The following is a 23,963-nucleotide window of genomic DNA, read 5'->3' as shown; positions in this document are numbered from 1 at the left end:
TTATTCGATAATTATATTATAAAGTTTAATACATAAATTGGAATTTTGTGTTGGTTAAATGAATTTTTATCGCGTTGGTTATGCTTTATTTTTTCTTTGTTTAATAAGTTTTATCTTTTCTTATTTTTAGGGTCGCCGGACTGGACTAGTTTTATTATGGTTCGAAATCTTAGATTTCGAAACATATTGTTATTGTCATTATATTTATTATTATTATTATTATTATTATTGTTTTTATTCTTATTTGACGAATTTTGAAAGACGATAACATTTGTTCTTTAAAACTAAAAGTTCTAAATTTTTAGTATGTTTGTTATTATCCCAACGAATCGCAAACCTCCTATTAACGACATTTAATTATCACTAATTACTAATTAATATATTTTATTATTAAAATTTAAAGATTAAATTTGCTGAAATTTTAATATGTTGTTGGTATTATTATTTTGTATGTTGCTATTTAAAATGAAAATTTAACTCCAGCTAAATATCGTTTAATCATTATTTTAGTTTTTTTATAAAATAATGAATCAGTGTGAGTTTAACGCTTGAATAATTTAATAGCGTTCTGGTCGCCGGTCAAAAATCGTCCTTTTCGCTGTCTATTAAAGTAAAAAATATTGGTTGAAAATTTAAGTAAAATGTTAAAGTATAAGTCAAAAATTTGTAAAATTTTTTTTTTAATTGTTTTGTTATTATTATATTTTAATACTCGTTTGATTACTAAAAAATTAAGATTGGTATTTTGCTTTTAAATTTAGTTTACTTTTCTATTACAATATCAATGAATGCGTGTTCGTTTGTTAAAATTAGGTTTAAATATAAAAAAAATCATATTTAAATTTATAATTTAATTAATAAACCTACTAAATAAATTATATTTATAAAAAAAAATCAAACAATTTCGAACCATATTTTATTTATCAAATAAATCTAGTTCATTATTTGTTTTGTTATTTTAAAAGTAAATTTGTGATTCAAAAATACAATTAGCTCCTTAAGAAAACTAACGATTTTAGTAAGTGTTACTATTTTATATTTCAATAGCCTAATTAATACAAAAAAAGGTAAAACTACCAAGAAAAAAATATTGGTTAGTTAGGTATTCTTAATCTGCCAATTTTAAACTTTTGTAGAAAAAATTTAAACATGAATTTAGTCCTCAATTTTTTCTGGAAATTCTTTTTTTTATAACTGACCTTATTAAATAATGTGGAGGTAGCAGATAATTATTTGCCGCAATTAAAAATCAATATATCTGCAATTAATTTAAATTTGGGGCCAAATGGCCAATTTGATTTTAAAAACTTATTTTTTTATGACGTCTCAGTTTCTTCGCTGTAGCGGTTACGGAAAGTGTCAATCACGTAATAACGTTTCCGGTTGAGAAATCTGAAAGTAAAGATTTCTCAAATTGTTTTTCAGGGCAGTTTGGTTATAATTAAGTAAAACTAAAATTATTAATATTTTTAGACTTATCTATTAAGTCATTCTTCAATATAGAATTCAAACGAAATAGTAGATTATTTGTTTGCGTCGTTTAAAAATTGCGACCACGTCTGTCAGTCCCAAGCTGCCAAGATAAAGCGAAGCCTTAGTGACGTCAGACAGTTAGAGAAGTCGATAACTAGACGTTACTGCCATTAAAAAGTGTCAGATTGTCAGTTTTTTTTATATGTTATATAATTGCGAATTTGTTTTAATTTTATCAATAAGTAATTTTAAATATGGAAGTTATAGTATATATGCGATGGTCGGTTTAAAAGAATAGCTACAAACTAAAACTTTTAAAATAAGGTCTTACAGCAAAATTAAACAATATCATTAGCTCTTTTATTTAAGGTTTAATATGTAGTTGAAGTATAATTGTCTATGTTACAAGAAATAAACTGTCAGACTGTACAATTGAACTGTTTTTTTTATTTTATACCTTTGCTTTATGTTATACTCGCAAACTAAAATACATTTGGGCCCTACTTAAAATGCCAAGTTACTGATAGTTTTACAACCAATCTCACAGATTTTACATCAAATATTTAGTAAATATTTTATAAATAATACTGTAAAACTCATACTAAATCACTCTTACATGAAAACTAAGTTTCCTCAACATTCTCACAGGAAAACCAAGTTTATTCAAAAAAGTGCAACTCATATAAATATTGAAATCGGTCATTCGATTTTTATGATTTGACATATGCAAAAACCTAATACACTGTATTAAAAATAGTCTAATAAACCCTATTTCATTGTCTAGTTTGTTTTTTTTTCTTACTGACTAATCTGTTACCTGACTTTTTTTTAGTGAATCAATTGGTGTGTTATATATAAAACAAAATTCTATAGAATCCTTAAGAATTACTGTTATTTGTGATTTGTGAATTTGGTCGCAGTTGTTTTGTGTATTTTTGAAGATTTTTCAATAATGATCAAAACGGAATAAAAGTTAATAATGTCAAGATCAATCAATGATGAGAGAGGGGTGAGTAGGGTTAGTTTCTTGTTTATCTTTGGTTAAAAAATATGTTTTAATGCTATTATTTTGACCTTTATATTTCTGTTTTTGAAAAAATAGTATATACCAAATAAATTTTTAACAACTCTCCCAGATTAAATTAGTTTGGTTAATTAATAATTTATTTAATTACTGTTTGTAGATAGCAATATAAGCATTTTTTTTAGTTATCTGTGTAACACTATCAACTAAGATTTCTTTAAATTAATGTTCACATGAGTGGCAAAAATTACCTCTTTTGTATTTATTTTTAAACCTACAGCGCTTTGGTCAAAAATATTGAATTATATAAATGCCTTGTTTTTATAATCACCATCTTAGCTTTTTGCATTATTTATGTATTGAGTGACCTGCGTTATAAATAATGTACACCTCAACCAGTTATTTTCTCCATTTAAAATTACTGCAAGCAATTTTCTTTGTTTGATAATCGGATAAATAAATTTTAATTATGTTTGGTAATTTGGTCTGCTTAAAAAAAGGTACCAATACATTACTGGCAAAAATACTAACTAAGTTTAAGAAAGAATTTTTTATATAACAAAAAATAATAGGCACGTATAAAATAAAAGCTTTTATTCTTTATATATAATTGTCCTTTTCATTTATTACATGAACTTAATTTTAAAAATAATTTAATTTTTTTTGTTAAGGGTGGGGATAGTTCACGTTCCCGCAGAAACGAGGTTCGTCAGCGAATACAACACGGTGATGAACAACCACATATCGGACATTACAGAATTCTTAAAACTATTGGGAAGGGAAATTTTGCCAAGGTGAAGCTGGCCAGACATGTTCTAACTGGGAGAGAGGTTCGTTAACATTTGTGATTTCTAAAAGTGTTACTTAAAGTTATTATACACACGTGGACTTAATTGGCAGCAAACATTGTGTCTATAAAAAATCAACTTACATGTACATTCTTGAAAAAAAACTATTATGGTTTAATAAAATTAAAGGATTAAATCTATTTTTGTTTGTAACATCTATATTTATATATTATTTGGTTAAAAACTTGTAAAGGCCTTTTTAAAACACTTTGAACATTTTAAGTTTAAGAGTTTAATACAGCCCCATTCATCAATAAAAGCACTGTGTTAGACCTATTTATTGTTTGATGTTAACACTTCTCTATTGTGTTAAAAGTAACTAGGCTTTTTAAATAAAAAAGAAATGTAGGCCTATTAAAGTTGTGGAAGGTTAAATTTTTATGTTTACATAAAATTTAGTTTATAGTCTTATCATGCCAAATGGTAACCAGCATAGGGGTGGACTTGGTTTTTTAGTAGATTAATATAAATACATTTTAACTATTAAGGTTGCCATCAAAATTATAGACAAAAAACAACTCAACCCAAGCAGCTTGCAAAAGGTATAATTAACTTTCTGTTTAAATGGATTAAAGGACCATTATCTTTAAGATTACAGTATCACTTATTACAGCATTGCCTTGTTAGGTCATTTTTTCATCGTGGTTTAATTTTTTTTACATATATAGTTACCTGTGCCAATTCGTTATAAGATATTTATTTTAAAATGTTTGAGGAGCTTGACAATTTTTTTTTACAGGGCAAAATTAATTTTCTTTTAATTTTTACTTGAACCAGTTTAATCTTTAAACAAATTTAAAGTGAAGGTTTTAATCATTGATCTTTAAGTAAACATTACCGTATAAGCCTTTACCTTGTATGGCAGAATAATGAAATATACCTATTTAATTTTTAATTTTTTAAAATTTTAATCAATAAATTCTTTGAAAATTAAGCTTTTTCGAGAAGTGCGCATTATGAAACACCTTGACCATCCTAATATTGGTAAGCGAATTAGTTTAACAAGTTGGCTTTAATTGTATTTTTTGTTTTTTTGGTTAGCTGCTAATTAAAACGACTAGACTGTGAGTATAATTAAGGAAATTAATTGCTGATTCATATTCGTTTCAATAAGGGTTTAAATGGTATAATTACATATTTTTATAGTGGTATTATTTGTTAAGTGGGCTTATTTCTCTTGAAGGAATATAAAATTATGATATCAATATTTCTCTTTACTTGTCAGTTTTTGTTATATTAAAAAGATTAAATTGATTGTAAACATTATCAATTACAAATAAATATTTGATAAAAAAATGATTTTTTGTCAATCTTCGCGTTAATTCATCTTTGACTCCTTTTTTTTATTTTAGTAAAACTATATGAAGTTATAGAAAACAGCAAACAGTTATTACTTGTAATGGAGTATGCTAACGGAGGTAAGAATATTTTTATTTCTATTTTTTTATAATGATTTTTTAACTGACATCTTGTTTAGTTATTCAGCACTAAGGATTAAATAACATATCGGCTGTTAGTCAATACTGTTAGATTATTGTAATAATTGTTATCTTTTATTAACCTTTATTTGTGTTTTTCTTGTGGTGTAAATAAGTTGGTATTCTATATTAGGGCGCTGCCTTCTAGGTTTAATTAGATTAAGTATTAATTAAATGCTATTAAAACTAATAAATTTTTAAAATATCCAATTAATTAAACGTACATACTGTTTAAATTTAATTTAAAAATCAAATATTTGAGAATGTTTTTATCGTGTTATTAACTTGTTGTAACAAAATGTTATTGATTACACATAAGCAAGAGTGTCATAAGCTATTGATTAAATTTTTAAACTTAGCATTGATTTTTGAAATCATTTAAGGATTTGTTTTCACCTTTTGTCCAAAGAGTTGCAAAACTAAATTAAAAATTTTTTGGATGCTGAATTTTATATAATGTAATTTTTTTTAATTTCAAGGTGAAGTGTTTGATTATCTGGTCGCCCACGGTCGTATGAAAGAAAAAGAAGCAAGAGCAAAGTTTCGGCAGGTTTGTTTTTGCATAAATATTAATGATGTTTGTTTAAATTTGTATATACAAAAGAACAGTTACATAAGTGTGGAAAACATAAAATTATCACAATTTAATTTTTTTTTATCTCGATAGGGTTAATGTTCATTTATATAAGTATAAAACTCAATCACATAATAATGTTAATATTAGTGCAGTCTTTAAAGAGAAAATAGTGTTTTAGGAAACATAGTTAGGTACAATCAACTTGACTTTACTAAAAGTACACTTAAATAGCTTTTGTTTACATTATTAGTATGCACACATAGTACAGTGTGTATATAGTGAACATGAATAAATAACTTTTATGTAAACAGTTAATAAATTTGTCCAATAATACTGGGTTAGTCATGTTTGGCTACCGATCAATATTTTTTTTACATTTATTCATAACTGCGTTTATTTTTTGTTATGGTGTAATGTGTTTACAATAATTTTTATTGTTTTTTGTTCGTCCAGATTGTTTCCTCTGTGCAATATCTACACAGCAAAAACATTGTACATCGGGATTTAAAGGTAAACTGGGTTTAAACAAAAAAACAAATGCTGATGTAATTTTAATTTAGTTCCAATATTTTGACATTTTAAATTAAAGATAAACAACTTAATTAATTTAACATTACATTCTACTAAGAAATTATTAATCTAGTAACTAACGTGGTAAAACCAGTTAAATGAGTTTAAAAATATGCTTTAATCTTTAGGCTGAAAATTTATTATTGGACTCTGAAATGAACATAAAAATAGCCGATTTTGGCTTCAGTAATGAGTTTACGCCAGGCCACAAACTAGATACTTTTTGTGGAAGTCCCCCGTACGCTGCCCCAGAATTATTTCAGGTAAAACATATTCAAAATACGAAGTTTAATTATTTGTATTTAACAATTCCATATTTTAACGCAAATTTAAATAACTTTGAGTATATCTAACAACAAAAATAAATATTAAAGGTTTTATATTTAAATTTAATTTCATAATTAGTTAGCAACTTCTGTTAACTTTGGTATAGTTTTTTTTGTTATTGATTGTAATTCATTGATAGTTTATCTATTGTCGTCACCCTAATAAAAACAGAGTTTAATTAAAGTTTAAAAATCTAAATTTAGATATTTTGTGTCTGACATTATAATGGTGAAATCTAATACCAGTCATATCATGATTTCATAATTTTGTTGACATCAACTATAATCTTGTTTTAATTGTACATCAACTAATTAATTAACTTGACATTTTTTTTTATTTAAGGGTAAAAAATATGATGGGCCAGAAGTAGATGTATGGTCACTTGGAGTTATTCTTTACACTTTAGTTAGTGGTTCATTGCCCTTTGACGGCCAGAACCTCAAGGTAAACACACAAGCTTGTTTATATTAGTTGCCTTGTTTCGTTTTGCCAAATACTAGTATCTATAAACACTATTTTGCGGGCCTTTTTTACAATATTTTTTGGTCTGGTTAAAATGTTAAATCACTTGTACTCTGCAATCGTTGCCAATTCTATCTTGTACTTTTTGGTCTATAATTTTTTAAAAGGACCAGAAAGTAAAAGTGATTCAAAATGTATTGTATTCTTATTATAACATTATTGTTCAAATGCAGTCCTTAATTTTTAAAATATAATTTCATTGTTAAAGGAACTTCGTGAAAGAGTATTGAGAGGAAAATATCGGATCCCGTTTTACATGTCGACAGATTGTGAGCATCTTCTTCGTAGATTTCTCGTTTTAAATCCAGGAAAAAGAGGAACGTTAACAGTAAGTTTTTTGTTTACTTTTTTATTGATTCTGCCTATTGTTTATCTGAAATAAACTAAAATTTATAGCAAGAGGTTTAGGGAAATAAATTATTATTTCAGGTTATTTGTTTGTTGTGGTATGTTATATAATCAAATTGTGGTTGGATTTGTGCAATAAAAACTGTGTAAACATAATAGTGTTTTGACAGTAGAACTAATCTGAGGTTAACCTAACAAATTTAAAATCAGCAGTTTTAGAATTTTAATCAATTTTTTTAGTCAATAATGCAAGACAAATGGATGAATATTGGGCACGATGACGATCCTTTAAAACCTTTTGTCGATATTCCACTTGGGGATACAGATGAATCCAGACTTCGTAAGTTTAACTTTTTATAGCAAGAAATTCCGATTTAGTTTTCATTTTTGTTTTTAATTGTCCATTTTTAATATAATTGTATATACATAATTATTACATTTTTTTCTACCTTTTCTGTAGAATAGAATAAGAAGGCTTATAAAAATTGTTATAAGTTATTTGCATTTAGTTGAAATGAGATATCTTATTTCAAAATTGACTTTGTAAATAATTTTGTTTTAGAATCAATGGTTGAAATGGGATATAAACGAAGCGAAATTGAACTTTCAATAAAAGAAAAAGCATATGATGATCCATTCGCAACTTATTTACTTCTCGGAACAACTCCTTCCGAGGTAATTAGTAATTTTTTTACAGGAAATAAAGTAAATACAGTTGACAAACAACATAACTATCTGTTGTTGATTGATTGTATTGTGGATAAAAATATTTTTTTTTAGTAAGTAAAATTAATATAAAAAACTGTATTAAAAAATCCTATCAAAAAAATAAAATTAATTAAAATATATTTAAAAATTGATTATTTCACATTGGTAAGGATTATCAATGCAAATGTTATTTCAATTTTACATTAGCCATTTTATTGGTCTTTTACTGTACATTTATTGATTTTTTCGTGAGGACTATCTGATATCATCCATATCACGTTATTATGTTAAAATTTTAAGCCTAAATCTAATAAAAAATTATTAATGTTTGTAGTTATATAAGGAAATTAATTCTATTTTCTATCGGGATCTACATGTTTTTGTTTATGCTTTTAAGGCTAATAAAATTATTAATAGTATGTAGTAGGGGCCTTATTAAATTATGAACCTTGGCATTCTTTTTTATTTTATTAAGGCACTTGCAAATTGTTATAATTGCAGGTAATATTTATTTTCTATCTTATCTTTTGCGATACTAAAACCTGTTTTTTACTTTTATTTACCGTTTTTATCTTGTTTTGTTAGCTTTTTGATGCCACGTCATCTAGATCTGGAAGTGCTTTATCTTTAAAACAATCACAACCTTCACCGTCCAATCAGCAGAATAGAACTAAAGTAAGTCGAAGCGTATCAGCCAATCAAAAGCAACGGAGGCAAGCTAATGAAAGTAAGTAAAAAAATATGGTCAAGGACTATTTTTAAATTAAAAAATTGGGTATATATGCTTTAATTTTTAAAGGGAATTAATTTAAGGCCTTTAAGTTTATAAATACAAGTCTGGTTTTTTTATTTCAATTTAGTTAATGTTTACGTGAGCATATGTTTGAAATTTGACATTGTTTAAATCAATTATTTCCTGTAATTAAATTGTTATCTTGCCATTAAAAAAGTAGAGAGAAAATGTTTATTGGCGGTAGAAATGTCACATTTTACAAGTGTTTCAAAGTTTAATAAATAATTCCTTGTGATTGATGAGTAAAGGTAGGATAAGCTGTTATTTTTAGCCTCCAAGTTTACTTTGGATTAATTAATAACTATAAACAAAGAGATTAACAATGTAAGTAAACATATTTAGTTTCCGAACGAGTAAATAAAATTTTAATATTAGTAATTTATTTATTAATGATAAGAAGTAATAGTAAGATGTCGAAATTTGTTTTAGAAAATTTTCATTATGATGCAATAGCGATGTAACAACCTTAAATGTGTGATGGAATATATTTATTTTTGTATAGTTTTGAGAATAGTTTTTGCCTGAAATGTTGCACAATCTGGTAATTTTAGAGACAAAAATAGTTTAAAATATCTGATGCGAAAACACATAGTTTTTAAAAAAAAAAATTTTTAACAAGACTTGTAAAAATTTATAACAAAAAGTTCTATATTTAGGGCAGTGGATTAATATTGGTGGAGATGGTAATCATACAGAATATTTGCTTGATATAAAATACATACAAGGAAGACATGTATTAAATAAGACAACTGACAGACTCTCAAGTATGAGTATTATTCAAGAGTATTTAGAATCGAGGAGTGATCCAGAGGACCAACCACAACAATTTTGTTATGAAGATTTAAACACAAATATAAACGACAGAGGTTTAGGTTGGGTTGAGTTTTAAATCAGTAGGCAGATACAGAAAAAAATTATAATAAAGCATTTAATAGGCATTTAAAACTGTCTTTGAGATAAATTGATTAGGTTCTGTAGTAAGTTCATTTTGTTAAAAAATATTTAAAATTTATAGCTGTCAGGAATCACTAGTAGTTATTTTTCTTTTACAAACAGCCTTAGTGTCTTGATATGTTGATAAAATAACTTTACACACCAAAATGTATAAAAAAATTTAAATAAATCATCTGTTGTTAGATTCCAAATTGGGAAATAGTTCAAGTGTTAAGGGAGTCCCGCGCTCCACCTCTGCCCATCATCATGGTTTAAGAAATGGGGAATCCCCTCGTAACAATATTCCTTCGATTTCTGAAGATTCAACTTCTAGCGGGTAAGCAATCATTGATTTTTAAAAAATCTGAGATTTGAGTAAGTAAAAGTTTTATATTTTTTTCTGAGCTAAGAAAAGAATAAAAACAACTATGTCAGTAAGCAAGTGTTTAATTAAAATTACAACTTTTAAAGTTTATTCAATAAATTGTAAACAATGAATTAAAAAAAGCAACTTCAACTTACTATTTTAATTGAAGATAAGACAAAAAGTAAATCGAAATATTTGTTATTACAGTAAAGCTGCCTTATTGGCTTCTGCTGCATGTAATCCTAACAAATCTGAAATCCCATCATCACAAAGGCAAGAAGGAAACAAGGTAAATGTAAAAAAAACATTTTTAAATAGGATTTCTGTCAACCTCTAACATTGTTTAACATGTTTATCGAAATATGAAATCATCTATAATTTTTAAACTCCCTTGTTTTTTCAGACTTGGAAAAATGACATGACAAGAAGAAATACTTATGTTGGAAATGAGAGAAGTAAAGGAGAGAAAAACAGCACTCTTCCATCTGATTCAAGGTATTTTAAAGTTGAATACCATGTTCCAAACTACAATCTAGCAAATAATATTTTGGTTTATGTCCTTAAATTTCAGAATCAATCATTTTCATTTTTGGTGTTATAAGATTTTTTTAATTTTAGCCCATCTGATGAAAGTGGAAGACTGAAGCACAGCAAAACACATGCTACCACAGCTGGTCGGATTATTTTACCAAATGCTGAGGACATCGAATCACGGCCAACGTAAGTTACTTACTTGGATATATATCCACAACACTAAAATTTAAAACAGTGGTAATCCATTTTAAAATAAATAATCAATAAGATTTTTGAAAGCATTTTTTTCAAAAACATGTGCACTTGAACCTTTTTTAATTTTTTTTAGTACCTCACCCGGCAAACAAGTTTCACCTGTTATTCGTACCACAAGTGTGGCACCCGGTGTTAGATCATCAGTTCATGGTCGTCACGCTCAGTCGAGTGCCTCCCCATTCCCAAGAAATGCCCGAGAGAGAAGAACTTACCATGGCCCCCAATCGGGCGAAAGACAACGCCGTACAGCCGTGTATAATGGTCCCCCTCCCCCCACTTCACCCTCTGTCAGTGAATGTGTGCCGGGGGCAGGGCGTGATGGTGCAATGCTCAAGGGTCAGTCGGGGTCGAGAGAAGGCACAAGTGGTTTCCTGAGCAAAATCTCTTCCAAGTTCAGTAGGAGGTTTGTGGTGTGGTGTTATTTGTTTTCAGTAATTTTTAAATCCATATGTAATTTGTAGTTTTTTTTGTTGTCCTGGTAGTAGTTTTTTTGAAGTTGTTGTTGTTGTGGCAATTACATGCATTTTTTAATGTCCGTGCTGCTTTACAGGAGATCTTTGAGGTTTTCGCGACGATATGAACGGTCAGTAATTTGACTGCCAGCATGCCACTTTTTGAGCATGTTAAACTCAAAAGCAACTTGTGCTATTTGGTGTTGTTTTGATGGCCTTGTCTCTCTAATTAACACTTACTAAAACCCTTTTTAATGATTACCTGTAATTTTTGGTTGTAAACAAAATTGTTGTCGGCCATGGCTTTTTAATTTGCAAAACAAAAAAATTTTACAATCACAACATACTCGAAAATAGAATAATATATATAAACATTACATAACAAAAAAAGGAATGGTTCAGCTACCTTTATGTTAATTCTACTCAGACAGTTCAGCTACCTTTATGTTAATTCTACTCAGAGATAACTTAACACATAAAAACTCAATCGGATGACAACTCAACCCTGGATAACATCTTTTTAAGCAGTTGTTTTAACAAATAAACTCTTTAACTGTCATTGGGCTAAGTCCTTGGTTGAGTTGTCTTTGATTTAATTTTTTTGTTATTGTTTAGCTATACAAGTGACTTATTTTCAATTTAATGTCTTAATAACCCCTTATGTTAAATGTGATCCCAGCCTTCTTGATTAAAATCTTTTTGATTGAATATAAGGCTTTAATCTGTCTTGCATGGTACGAGAATGAACAAGTTTTGCAATTAACTAAAACAATTTGCGAATAATTGGTTGTTGTGATTAGGTTAGCTTGTGATAGTGTCTGTCTTTGCATTTTGGTAATAAGTAAAGCACTTTTGATTAAGTCTAAAAAAAATTAGTTTTATTTAACAAATTAACCTGTTCGTGTTTTACTATATCATAAACTAACATTGTCTTTTAGAAATTTGTTTAAAAGTTTTTATTTTTTGTCATTTCCAGATAATTAAAGTAACAAAAAAATTAGCCAAATTTAATAGAAAAAATTAAATTAGCTTACAAACTCTATGTATTTGATTTTATATTTTGTTTAATTTTAATGAAAACATTTTTCACATTTTAATTTTAATTTTCAGTAGTAGCAATCGTGGAGTGCCAGAAAGTGAGAAGGACACGAAACCTCGATCTTTGAGGTTTACTTGGTCAATGAAAACAACCTCGCAAATGGAACCTAAAGATATGATGAGGGAGATAAGAAAAGTAAATATTAGAAAACAATTTTTTCATTCAAAAACGTTAATTTTATTTCTTGTACACAACACAGCGTTTAAAAATCTCTAAAAATTAAATTTATGTCAGATGGTAACAACTTTTTTTTTATTTGTAGGTCTTAGATTCGAACAGTTGTGATTATGAGCAGAGAGAAAAGTATTTACTGTTTTGTGTGCATGGATATCCTGATGGAGATACTCTAGTACAGTGGGAAATGGAAGTGTGCAAGTTGCCACGTCTTTCACTTAACGGTGTTCGTTTTAAGGTAAGAATAAGTTTCTCTGTTTTAACTTGTAGCAAAAATGTGTTGTGGGTTAAATTACATTGTTTAGCTTTTGTTAAGTATAAGTAGTATTTATATTTTAAGTAAAACTTATTTGTTATATTAAACTATATTAAAACTAATTGCAAATTTTTTGTCTTATTTGACATAAACTAATTTGCTTCATGCTTACTTGTATTATAATCAATTTTAATTTTAACAGAGAATTTCTGGGACCAGCATAGCATTTAAGAACATTGCGTCAAAGATTGCTAACGAATTAAAACTTTAAAGAATGTAAAGATTAGAAAACCAAACAAAATTTCAAAACTAAAAGTTGGACGAAAAATTTTTAGATTTTGGTTTTATTTCTAACTTATAAAAATGTTACAAATAAGTTTTTTTTTATGATGACTATCTGTTAAATTAGATTGATTTGTAAATGTTAAAGAATTTAAACAGTTTGTATTTGATGTTGTTGTACTTTTTTAGTCTCTTGGAATTTCTTAACTCAAAACTGGTGTCACCACCATTTTCGTTATTTTCAATTTCGTTATTTTTTATCTTTCGTTACCAACAATATAATGGTTGACTTTCTTTTTTATATATAAGGAATTTTTGCTATCCACCGATTTTATAATGTGTCATAGTAAGCTGCCAGTCTTTCTGTGCACAACCCTTACAAAAGTGTGCTATTTTTACAAAGTTATTAACTTGATAAAACTGGATTTAAACACGGTCAAGTAAGAAACTTAAAAATTTGATTCAATCTCAAGTGACTTTTTTTTCTTTTCAATTTTTTAATTTCTTAATACTGTAGTTGCTTTTTCGATTTTATTAAAAGCAAGCAAAAAAAATGCTTCTTTTGTTTTACAAGTTGTATTGTATCGTAACCAAATTATTTTTAAATGGCGATCATGTTCTGAAAACTATTATTCTGTTATTCAAATGCGATTAAATCTCTCTTATCGAAAAATAATTAACTGCTGCATTATTATTGTCATTTTTAGTTTGTGTATTTTTTTGCCAATTTTATTTCTCGCTTTTCTGTTGCACACTACTTCTCCGCTTGGTGTCGTAAGAGAGAAATTTTACAGGAAATAAAATAAAACAATATCAGAGTTTTTTGAATCCATAGTTTTTGTAGTATTTGTTTTTGATTAACAAACAATAATAAATAGTTAAATAAACCTTAGGAAGCATATCTTAGACTTTTTTCTTTCTGTGCAAGTAATAAAAGGTTGCTAATGTCTTTGAATAAACAATAAAGTTATAAATTTTCTCTTTGAAATACAAGTACTAAAATATAACCTTTTCTTTTAGGTAAGTAAGTAATAAACCATTTAAATATGGATTTTTTAAAATTAAATTGTTAGAATTTGGTAAAAATTATTATGAAATTAAGATTTCATAAAATATAATTAGAAGTAGTGACAGATTTAGTTGGAAACTCTGGTCCTTTTTAACTTTGACCACGTGGTTACTCACGAATTGTTTTTAAAATAAATTTATTTTGCAAGTTTACCATCAATGTTGTTGGTTTAAACAGGAACTAAGTTGTGGTTGTAATTTAAAACTGAATATAGTGTTGTTAATATAGTTTTCAACTATATCCTGAAGCTTACAACAGTTTCATATTTGTGCAACGCAGCAGCAGTTGATATGGAAATTAAGGACGATTGTCACAAGCACGAAGTTATTATGCAATACAAGAAAGAGCTTCTTCTGTCGAGAATTAATGGATTTAAAATGTATGATTATAAAATTTACGTAGTAATCTTTTGTATTGTATGGTAACATATCTTAAAATTTAGTTTGAGGCTTAGTCTTTTATTTTATATAATGGTGTACATATTATTTATGTATGTTAAGAGCTATATTGGAAATGATTAAATTTGAGTTGGATAAGATAGATTACAGAAAATGCCGTACAAAAGAAAAGTAAGTTTAAATAATTTTCATTTTTATTCAACTGTTAAACTTTTAAAACTATGCCTTTTGGTTTTTATACTTTAGAGGGGATGATGCCAAAAATGTTGTTCACAAAGAGTTGATGGAGGTTTACAATGCAGTAAACGATCAGTTGTCACTAAAGGAAAAGGATTTGAACACCAAAGTTGATGATCTAGTGAATGACATTTTTAAAGATGGTGACAAACAAAAGAATAAATTAAAGTCACTGTTATCCAGTGTATCAAAGGTTAGATTGCGTTTTTAATTTTGTAAAAATATTAAAAGATAATTGTTGTGAAACAGGAAAGTTATTATTTTTTTAGAGTTTGCACTCACTTGGAAATCAAGTTTCTTCTACAGTCGAAAATTACAATGAGGAAGAAATATGTAGCAAGGTAATATAGCAAGGATTTTTTACAATACTAGTATAATATAATAAATCATGCTCTCTCTTAACTGATTACATTAGGTAAATTTTTGTTTTGTTTTAGCTCACAGAAATAGAGAAATCTGTCCTAAGTACCTTTGCAAACTCAAAACATGTCAGATTAGGTCCCTACATTACAGTGGACACGGATGATTTTTCCAAGAAGTTGCTTTCTATACAAAAGTTTGAGTTAAAAGAACTAGGCTTTTATTCTGCAAGTAGGAACTTTGTTATTTTTAAGCAATTGAAATTTTAAACCTATCCCACTTTAGTAAATTATAGTACCATAATTTTTTATTAGGATCACTTTATGAAAATGAAAAGGTTATACAAAGCTTGACTACATCTCTACTCGAAGGAATGGAATATTTAATTCCCAAAAACTTGGTTAACCATCTTATTCATTCGGGACAATCCACCAAACTTACCTTACCCCATCCAGCTTTGGTTGAGCATGGAATGTGGATATTAGATGCACTTGAATATCATTTTCAGTAAGTGTCAATTTAAATTAGATTTGAATGTGGTACTTTTAAATTGGAATTGCTATTTTATTTGGGAAGTGTAGACAATTGAAACATAAAGCTAAACACAAATCTAAGGCTTGTAATTGTTATTAAATTGAAAAAAAAATTTGTTAATTATTTTTTTGTTATTTAGAAAAGTCATTGAGCTGAAACAAGTAAATAAAACAGCAACTGTATGGAACAAACATAGTGATAAAATGTATATTGTAAGATGTACTGAAGCTCCTAGGGTGTTTAGAAGTTTTTTAAATATAGAACCAGAATACAAGAAGGTTTAGTTTTATTGTTTTGGATTGTATATAATAATTTTCTTGTAGCATATAAATAATGAAGCTTGTTTATTTTACAAAATTACATAGACTTTAAAATGCATTGTTTTTAGAGAATTTTTATATATATATACATACCAATATATTTGCACAACATTAATTTTTTTTTAAATTAGGATTTAAAAGAAATTTCTTGTACCATGATAGATCATTACGAGTCGGTTAAAAAAATGTTTGGGGAAGGAAAATGTGAAGTTTATAACTGTGACGAATTTTCTAAATCTATTCAACCTTTGGTATATTTAGTAAAGTTTAATTCTAAAAAAATCTTTTGGTAAAATACGTTAACGATCTTTGAAAAAAAGTGTGATGTTTATAAATTAATGTATATATATATATGTCTTTTTTATTATTTTGCCATTTAATTTTTTTAAACAAAGTGTTTTTAATAGTCAGTTAAAGTGGACTTTGTCTTAAATGATGAAAATTCTGGATCTAAACCATCAGAATTATCTGTGTTCGGAAGAAAAAGATTTCACAAACTTCTAAATAGCGGAACGCCAATGAAAGTTAAACTAACTAAAAAGGTAACCTGTTAAAATAATAGGAACTTGGAATACCATATTGAATTATATGAAATAATTGTATTGGCTTACTTATGTATACCTTATTAGTATGATGATGGAACATGGGCTGCAGATATTATTTTAGGAGAACTTTATTTAAAAGATTTCTGGAAAGAAGGTAAAAATAAAAATTTAAATATTTACAAAAAGTATTAACAGTTTTTAATAATTATTTCTTTATTTTAAAGATCAAAACGATCAACCCAAGGTAAGTAAAAATGTCCTATACTTAATATGTAATCACTATTATCACAACATTTTTTTAATTTTTAGTTTTAAATTTTAGTTGTGCAAAGACATAAGATTAAAACAAGGCAACGTATCAGTGGTTCGTGAAAATACAGAAACTAAACAAAATTCTTTGAATGTTTTTGAAGAAGCGAAATCAAATTCTAAGGTTAACGTAATTTGAATTGCTATATAATTTTATTTAAAATGCATATATGTGTATTCAGCTAAGAAATTTTTAACTTATAAATTTTGAGTTTTGTTACTATTTTCTATTTGATAATATTTATTACAAAGTATAACAACTTCTACTGTAGGGATGGGCTGAAATTCTCGGATTTTTATTACTCGGATTCGACAAGCCCGAGTATTTTGTCGCGATACTCGGCCGAGTCCGAGTACTCGGTTATGACGTCATTTAACGTATATAACTGTTCATGAGAATCTTTCCCGCATAATTTTAAACTGAAAAATTTGTCAAAAAACACGTATTTATGGATTATAAATGTGTTTAACGTTGGCAAAACTACTAACTGCTAATAGCAATATCATTTTAAGTCTAAACAAAAATGCAAGTCCCAAATTTATTATGCGTAAAATTTTACTATGTAAAAAGTGTATTTGTTGCGCAATCGTTGCTTAAATAACGTGATAAATTGAGAGTAGATTATAATTTATCAGAAAAAGGCAAACCTCGTGTTTTTTTATGTTTAGTAAATCGTATACGATCTTAAATGACAAATTATTACTCGGCGTCCGAGTACTAAAAAATGCTCGACGAGCACGAGTACTAAAATATTCTTAATACTCGGGCCGAGTACTCGGACTCGGATTCGATTGGCTCATCCCTATTCTACTGTTTGTTAATTGTTTTGTTTAGGAAAATGTTGTGCCCAGTTCTACAAGAAACTCAGAAAGTGAAGCTACATTAGAAGGTACAAAAATATATTCGTTTTTTTTCCAATGTTAAACAAGGCTAATAATGTTATAAACAAACTTAAATTGTTTTTTAATTAATTACTTTATGCATGCAACGTTGATTGTCATTACCAATATATATACTATCTTTAATTTATTAACTGCTAAAAATGTTATTTATAACCACAGGAATTAAAGCAATGTTGGAGGAACCTTGTTTAAGTGAAACAACAGGAATTGAACCATGTTTAAATATTGTTGGTCAACTAGTTGGTGAAGTGCTAAAAACTGCATGTGATCAAGTCAAGCAAGCAGACGATCTTGTTACTAGTGGTAATACTTGAAAATATAAAATTAATTTAAACAGCAGCACAGTTGTTCCACCTTGCCATGTCAGAGCGACCAACATCAATACACAAATGGTTTATTTTTTTTTATTTTAAGAGCCAGGTGTAAAAAAGGACATAGAAAACAATGTTGTTGGACAATCACTGATTTCTGATAAAGTTTCATCCCAATCAAGTTCACAAAATGTTACAATCTCAACTCGACCCAAAGATAATCTAAATAAGCTTTTGAATCAACCCAATGCTCGAGTTGTCATGCCAACAAGCCAGACCCCTCAAACTGTTATTCAAAATATTTGTTTCGAAAAAAATGTGCAAAACATTAACCCAAGCATTAGGCACGAGCAATCTTTAAGTATTGAGCGATCGTTCGACTCTCACAATTCAAGTTGGAATTCAGGATCGAGTTATTCTGGTTATGGAGATCAAGTAAATGAAGGGAATATGTGGAATGAAAGAGCAAGAAGAAAGTTACGATATTGCACGCTTATATTATATGGAGAAACTTCAATTGAATATTACAATTCTTTTGTGTGAGTGTACTTTTTTAAAAATCGTTGTAAAACTTTTTTGGTCTCTTATTATCATAAGGTTTTCTTGTAAGGCCAAATTTATTTGCTGTTTATGTTTTTACCTCATTATTTTATTTGTTCATTATTTTAGAATTGGTGAGCCACCTCCCTTAGCTAAAAAGAACATGGCAGATAGTATGAGACATCAGAAATTAAAGTGGGCACAAGTTCCTGTCCCTTTTTTAGAACAATTACTCAGATCTGAGGTGACCTTTTTAATTTTAACTTTTTAGTTTCGACAATTTCACAATTTTTATTCCACAATGCATGAAATTTAGTATATTTATTTTTTTAATATTTTAAGATGCAAAGATTTGTCGATTTATCTGAGGAATTTCAAGAGTTTCAGGTTCCAATGAATTTTTATTGTCTACATGTAAGGTTGGGCAATCGAGTTTGTGACTTTATAAGATGGTATCCAGAATTAGAGGTATTAAAAAATTAAATATTTGTATAAAATTATTTAATTTTAACATTTGCTTTTAATAGCTTAAATTCAAGTTAAAATTATGATAAATATTTATTTTTTTCAGTAATGGTTATTTTTTAACAGGGCATTTTGGCATTAATACACAAAGAAATAATGGAAGTCAACAAACAAACAATATTACATTTTTCCCCGCCTAAGTTACAAGAAAAGACCTTAGCTCCAGTCACCACCACAATAAATTCTGATTTCCAAACTGTTATCTTACCAACTCACTCGCAAAATGTATTATCTTTTTGCGTATATATATGTGAATGTTAATTATTTTGCAAATAATTTCATTGTTGTTATAGGAAACTACAACAAACCAACCCAATGTTGTAGCTAGGCTTGATGACAAGGAAGTTTGTGTTGACCAATCACATCAACAGGATAAGTCACATGACAGTGAAAAGCCTCAAACTGATGGTGATCATACTTTTTTCTGTTAAAAAAAACTTAAAACCCATCGAAAAAATTACGAGATTACAATTATTGGTAAATAGTAACTAATGTTAGAGAATGTAATTGCTGAACATTTAGCTAACAATTCTTATTTTAGATTTAAATTCTGGCAAAACTCAAGATGAAACTGGTAATAATAACAATTTAGGGTTTACTGCTTTATTGAAACAACTTGAAATTTCAAACATGAATCCACTTTCATCAACTATGTCTGAGAATGGAAATACTAAAAGAGATACAGAGAATTTTGGCAAGTTTTTAAAACTTAGAAATTAAACTAAAAAAAATAAAGATATTAAATTGGTTGCTCTTTTAGAAAAAAAGTTGTTAAGGCGATCAACATCAGATAACAATTTGAAAAAGTCTATGGATATTGATTACCAGCAAATTTTGCTCAAACCAGGTTTGTTATAAATTAGTTTTAATTTAAAATATAATTTTTTTTATAGAGAAGCATTATAAGGATGTATTTATTTTTATCTTTAATTTTTCTGAAAAAAACTATTTTTAGAGAATAATTCATCTGATAACCAGAAGATAAAGGAGGAAGATTGGTTAGAGGAAGAGGACAACTATCCTCTTACTTTCTTCTCCTCTTCGGGACCTAATAGAAGGAGTCACAGGTCCCCTACTCGAACTAACTTTAGGTAAAAATATATCGAATAAAAAAATAAATGCCTGTTTAATTTATTATCCTACAAAACAGTAAAAAAGGACAGAAAATCACAACAAATAAAACTTAAAAAAATTACCAAGTAGTAATTACACCAAAAAGTTTTAAAAGTGTCAAAATTTTTTAATGCTTTATTTCTTTATTATTTTGAAATATACAAAACTCTGAATTGTTTTTACTGGTTCAGTAGTAACTCAAGAAAAGCTTGTTTCAATTGTGGCAAGTGTGATCATCTTCAATCACATTGTTCTTTAACTAGATCTAACCCCCGAAAAAGAAATTCTGTGCCAAATTATCGAAGATCCTCTCGCAATAAAAATTACTAGCTCTAAAGCAGCATGACTACTGTGGTACTTAAATATTTCTTGTTTTCATATTTTTTTCAGTGTTACTAAGTTGATGCAGTTCTAATTTCACTTTTCACAATTATGTTCTTTTTCTTTGTTATTTCATTTTTTATTTTGCAATAAATATTTCTACTTAGTTTGATGTTTTTTCTTTTGTGAGTTTCTTACTTGTGTCCATGTACCATTACGCAAAATACTACTTAAATAAAAATGTTTGCCAACTGGTATGTGCTAAATATGTTAATAAATTTGTTTAAGTTTTTTGGCATTTAAAAGTAGTCGGTAGGTGAAGTATGGAGTAAAATAAGAAGTTGACCCCCTGGTTTCAGTTTAAAATGTGGCATTCAACTTTTGTCAAATTATATGTAGCCAACCATTATATAAAATTATGAAAAAAAACTTGAAATTTAATAAAATAATTTTACTCGAAAACGTAATCGCAATGTGTGATTAAATTGGTAAATATAATTTCTTAAAATATTTCATAGGCATTTTAAAGGTATCCATAATAAATTAGAGTTTTCATATTGATAATTTTGTGAAAATTTTAAGCACTTGAATACTACTTTTCTATGATTTGATTGCAGAAAGGTTTAGCAAATCTAGACGACTTACAAAAAGTTCAGGTGTAGCTAAGTCTTTGTCTGTCGCGCCTTTTCGAAACAGAAGTTTTGTTTACTTTCTATTAGCCTCAAATTAACGCTTGAGTTGCTGAGTTAAAGGCTTGTTCCGTAGGGTAAGGCTGCTGTAGCGTGCGATGGCTGATCTCGCTCGGCTTTTGTGTTGATCAGGCGAGAAAAAAACGCTTTTCTTGGCGCGAAGCCTTTTCGACTCCCTATCGACAAGCAAAACGCGATGTGCAGTGTTTTGTTTGCTCGGGCGTAGTAAGCGAGTAACTTGTTGTTTTAGTAGTCAACGGGGCACAGTAGTACAGTCAATACTAGGGAGTGCTTAGCTTTTAGTGCGTATTCTCACAACTAAATCGGATTACGCTTAGTAAGAGAAAAGTTAAGGATAATTTAGTTAAACTGTTAGTTTAGAAAAGCATTAGTATTTTAAAAGATAAGACAGTGTTTTAAATATAAAGATTTGTATTAACTTTCTACTTTATACGTTCAAAAACTTAAAACTTGTTTAATTATATTAAAATTTGTTTGTTTTTATATTATTTATTTAAATAAATGAACGGAAAGTATATTTCAAAACAACTTAGAAAAAATGTATATTCAAAAGTAAAATTTTGACTGTTTTTGGAAGTTATTGACTTGTATTTATGGTTTAAAATGAACCTGTTTAAAGTTAAGGAGTTAACATTAGTTTGTGAAAAGTGCGGGGTCGTCTGTTGTTTTGTAGAAGTTTTAATTTTAAGAACAAAACAAGTTAAGTTATTTCCTGACGTTCATTTTTTAGTTTAACTTCGTTTTAATCATCTGCTATTTATAAAAACTTATCTGTTTACAATTTTGATTTTGCAAAACGGCAAGATTAAGGAAAAACAACTTTTTTTTTAATAAAACCTAAAAAAGTTCAATATGTTTGTAATTAAGGCGTTTTATTAAACGAAACACATTTATTTACCGTGGTATACAAAAGCATTTAAATAATAACAACTGTCACATTAAATTTAATTTCGTGTTCGAAAATCCCCAGGTGATTTAAATAGGTCGAATAATTTGAAATCGCTTTGGGATTAACATTTTTACTACATGGTGTTCACAAAATTATATTCCGTCATTCTACTATTCTAATAGAGATTTTGTATATTTAGCTTTTTTCTATATGTATATTTAACTTTTATAAATAACTCGTTACTTTTTAGAGGAGAATCGTAAACTGGATTTTCCAGTTTCGTGATTTTGTTTATTGTCGTAACGACTGGACGAATTTTAATTATTTTGTTTGTTTGATTAAATTAAATCAATGATAACGCAACAGCTCGTTAATTTAACGACATTAATTTTATGATCTTTAAAATATAAAACAGAATTAAATTGGTAGAGCGTTCGGTTTACATAATTATCTTGAGACTGGTCTCTTGCTTAAGTTCCGCGTTTAAAAAACGTAGACGCTGGATTCGTGAAATATTGCATTAAGAAAACCACAAACTCATAAAGTTGTTGATTCTTTGTGTACAAACTCGTCTTAGAATTCACTCAAATGTTGCATGCTTCGTTACACTCCGAGTAACAAACTCTTATAAATTGAACCCATCAACTCTGACTCAATAAACGGAGGAAACCTAAGTTTTCCAATTCGGAGTCACTTTTAATAAAAACCATTATCGTTTACCGATATTTCTATTTATCGACTGTACGCTTTAAAATTTATAAACAAATTTAGGCTCCGTTTAACGCGAAAAAAATTAAGGGAAAATTAGGCGTAAATGTTTTTATGACCCAGTTATAGTTTGCCCTAAAGGCTTTATATACATTTAAACGTTGCGTTAATATTCGTTACAATTTTTGAAAAACTGTAAAACAACGCTTGGTATTATTCCTGTTATTTAAAATGTTAATTAGGCATTGGTTACAATAACCATAGTGTTGTTTACAAGCAATAATTGTGTCAATGGACAATGCGTTGACATTATAAAAACCACAAAAAACTAGTTGCGGGCTAGTTCGTATTGTTTATGACATTTTGAATCAAGTTTATGACAGATCTGCAAATACCCGAGAGCCAGGATTTTCGACAAGTTTAACATATTAGGAAATTGTAAGTTGTTTACATTTCTGGAGAGCCATTAGTGTAGTATTGAACCGTGTAGTTAATCGTGTAATATCCGACATTCTTTTTAATTTTCGTGTAGTTATTCTCAGTAGGGGAAGCGTGCCTTAATATGTTTTAATATTAATAAGAAAAAGAAAATAATATTATTAATTAAATGTAGTATATCGATTTTAAATGTTTTTTAATATTGATTGGCAGTTTTACTTAGTATTCTTTCTATTTATTATATTTTACATAATGTTACGCATAAGATAGCAGTACGATAGCTTTTTTTAATCAATTTCCAATAAAGTTTATTAAATATTAATTAAATCGAAAGTGCTTTGTAATAAGCTTCCAAAATTCGTGAAAATATGTTTGAAGTGGGCAATCTGCTGTCCTTATATTTCTTCGGAGTGTTTAGGCAGCTTTAATCCTGGCTGGTGGGATTACTTGTGCCAGTGACGTTAAAATATCTACCACAGCCCTTTTTAATCCTTAACATATAGTTATAACTCGTTAGACATATATATAAACTTATCAACATTCAAATGTGTTGCTGACGACCGAGCAGGTAGGCCCATTCTTGCTAAAAAGCAGATTCCATGCTTTAATCACAGGATTAGTCTAACTTGTTTATTTTTCATGTGCTACTAACGTCATTAAATTTGATTCTATAATCGGATTCGTATTGTTTTTAACCAAACACAGGAAAGAAA

At 27.9% G+C, this 23,963-nt stretch overlaps 2 protein-coding genes across 8 annotated transcripts; both read left to right on the top strand.

Moving 5' to 3' along the window:
• Window positions 1-2,309: 2,309 nt before the first annotated feature.
• LOC145743019 (MAP/microtubule affinity-regulating kinase 3-like) lies at window positions 2,310-13,848 on the top strand. Of its 4 annotated transcripts, none has more exons than XM_082560876.1 (22): window positions 2,310-2,482; window positions 3,169-3,327; window positions 3,834-3,887; window positions 4,281-4,329; window positions 4,698-4,763; window positions 5,303-5,373; window positions 5,854-5,910; window positions 6,099-6,233; window positions 6,640-6,741; window positions 7,028-7,147; window positions 7,408-7,507; window positions 7,730-7,842; window positions 8,461-8,602; window positions 9,806-9,938; window positions 10,176-10,257; window positions 10,372-10,463; window positions 10,587-10,688; window positions 10,831-11,160; window positions 11,308-11,340; window positions 12,320-12,443; window positions 12,571-12,720; window positions 12,941-13,848. In XM_082560876.1, the coding sequence occupies exons 1-22, from the start codon at window positions 2,453-2,455 to the stop codon at window positions 13,007-13,009; spliced, it is 2,313 nt and encodes a 770-aa protein (XP_082417002.1). In that variant the 5' UTR covers window positions 2,310-2,452; the 3' UTR covers window positions 13,010-13,848. The 4 variants fall into 4 exon arrangements, with proteins under 4 accessions (XP_082417002.1, XP_082417001.1, XP_082417000.1 ...); XM_082560875.1 differs by having other exon boundaries at window positions 2,310-2,491; window positions 12,323-12,443; XM_082560874.1 differs by having other exon boundaries at window positions 2,310-2,491.
• Window positions 13,849-14,386: 538 nt separating this feature from the next.
• On the top strand, window positions 14,387-20,729 carry LOC145743095 (uncharacterized). Of its 4 annotated transcripts, none has more exons than XM_082560983.1 (23): window positions 14,418-14,468; window positions 14,590-14,658; window positions 14,734-14,917; window positions 14,994-15,065; window positions 15,162-15,315; window positions 15,399-15,591; window positions 15,758-15,896; window positions 16,070-16,189; window positions 16,346-16,480; window positions 16,568-16,637; window positions 16,708-16,727; window positions 16,806-16,916; window positions 17,628-17,682; window positions 17,855-17,998; window positions 18,110-18,545; window positions 18,676-18,790; window positions 18,889-19,014; window positions 19,138-19,296; window positions 19,365-19,479; window positions 19,613-19,765; window positions 19,832-19,918; window positions 20,027-20,162; window positions 20,448-20,729. In XM_082560983.1, exons 1-23 carry the CDS (start codon window positions 14,419-14,421, stop codon window positions 20,512-20,514), a joined length of 2,910 nt encoding a protein of 969 aa, XP_082417109.1. In that variant the 5' UTR covers window position 14,418; the 3' UTR covers window positions 20,515-20,729. The 4 variants fall into 4 exon arrangements, with proteins under 4 accessions (XP_082417107.1, XP_082417109.1, XP_082417106.1 ...); XM_082560980.1 differs by having other exon boundaries at window positions 20,379-20,729; XM_082560979.1 differs by having other exon boundaries at window positions 20,376-20,729.
• Window positions 20,730-23,963: the final 3,234 nt, after the last annotated feature.

The sequence above is a fragment of the Corella eumyota genome, chromosome 2 (genome assembly GCF_963082875.1).
Source record: "Corella eumyota chromosome 2, kaCorEumy4.1, whole genome shotgun sequence".
NCBI lineage: Eukaryota > Metazoa > Chordata > Ascidiacea > Phlebobranchia > Corellidae > Corella > Corella eumyota.
The sequence above is the reverse complement of the archived record's forward strand: the minus strand, read 5'-3'. Positions and strand labels throughout refer to the sequence as shown.

What these genes read in the sequence shown, in the direction of transcription:
- LOC145743019 (XM_082560874.1), top strand. Translation starts at nt 2,453, where the DNA reads ATGTCAAGATCAATCAATGATGAGAGAGGGGTGAGTAGG. An exon ending in ATGAGAGAGGGGTGAGTAGG is followed by an intron (nt 2,492 to 3,168) that starts GTTAGTTTCTTG and finishes TTTTTTGTTAAG; the next exon opens with GGTGGGGATAGTTCACGTTC. An exon ending in TTAACGGTGTTCGTTTTAAG is followed by an intron (nt 12,721 to 12,940) that starts GTAAGAATAAGT and finishes TAATTTTAACAG; the next exon opens with AGAATTTCTGGGACCAGCAT.
- LOC145743095 (XM_082560979.1), top strand. Translation starts at nt 14,419, where the DNA reads ATGCAATACAAGAAAGAGCTTCTTCTGTCGAGAATTAATGGATTTAAA. An exon ending in TGTTATCCAGTGTATCAAAG is followed by an intron (nt 14,918 to 14,993) that starts GTTAGATTGCGT and finishes TTATTTTTTTAG; the next exon opens with AGTTTGCACTCACTTGGAAA. An exon ending in AAAAGATTTCTGGAAAGAAG is followed by an intron (nt 16,638 to 16,707) that starts GTAAAAATAAAA and finishes TTTATTTTAAAG; the next exon opens with ATCAAAACGATCAACCCAAG.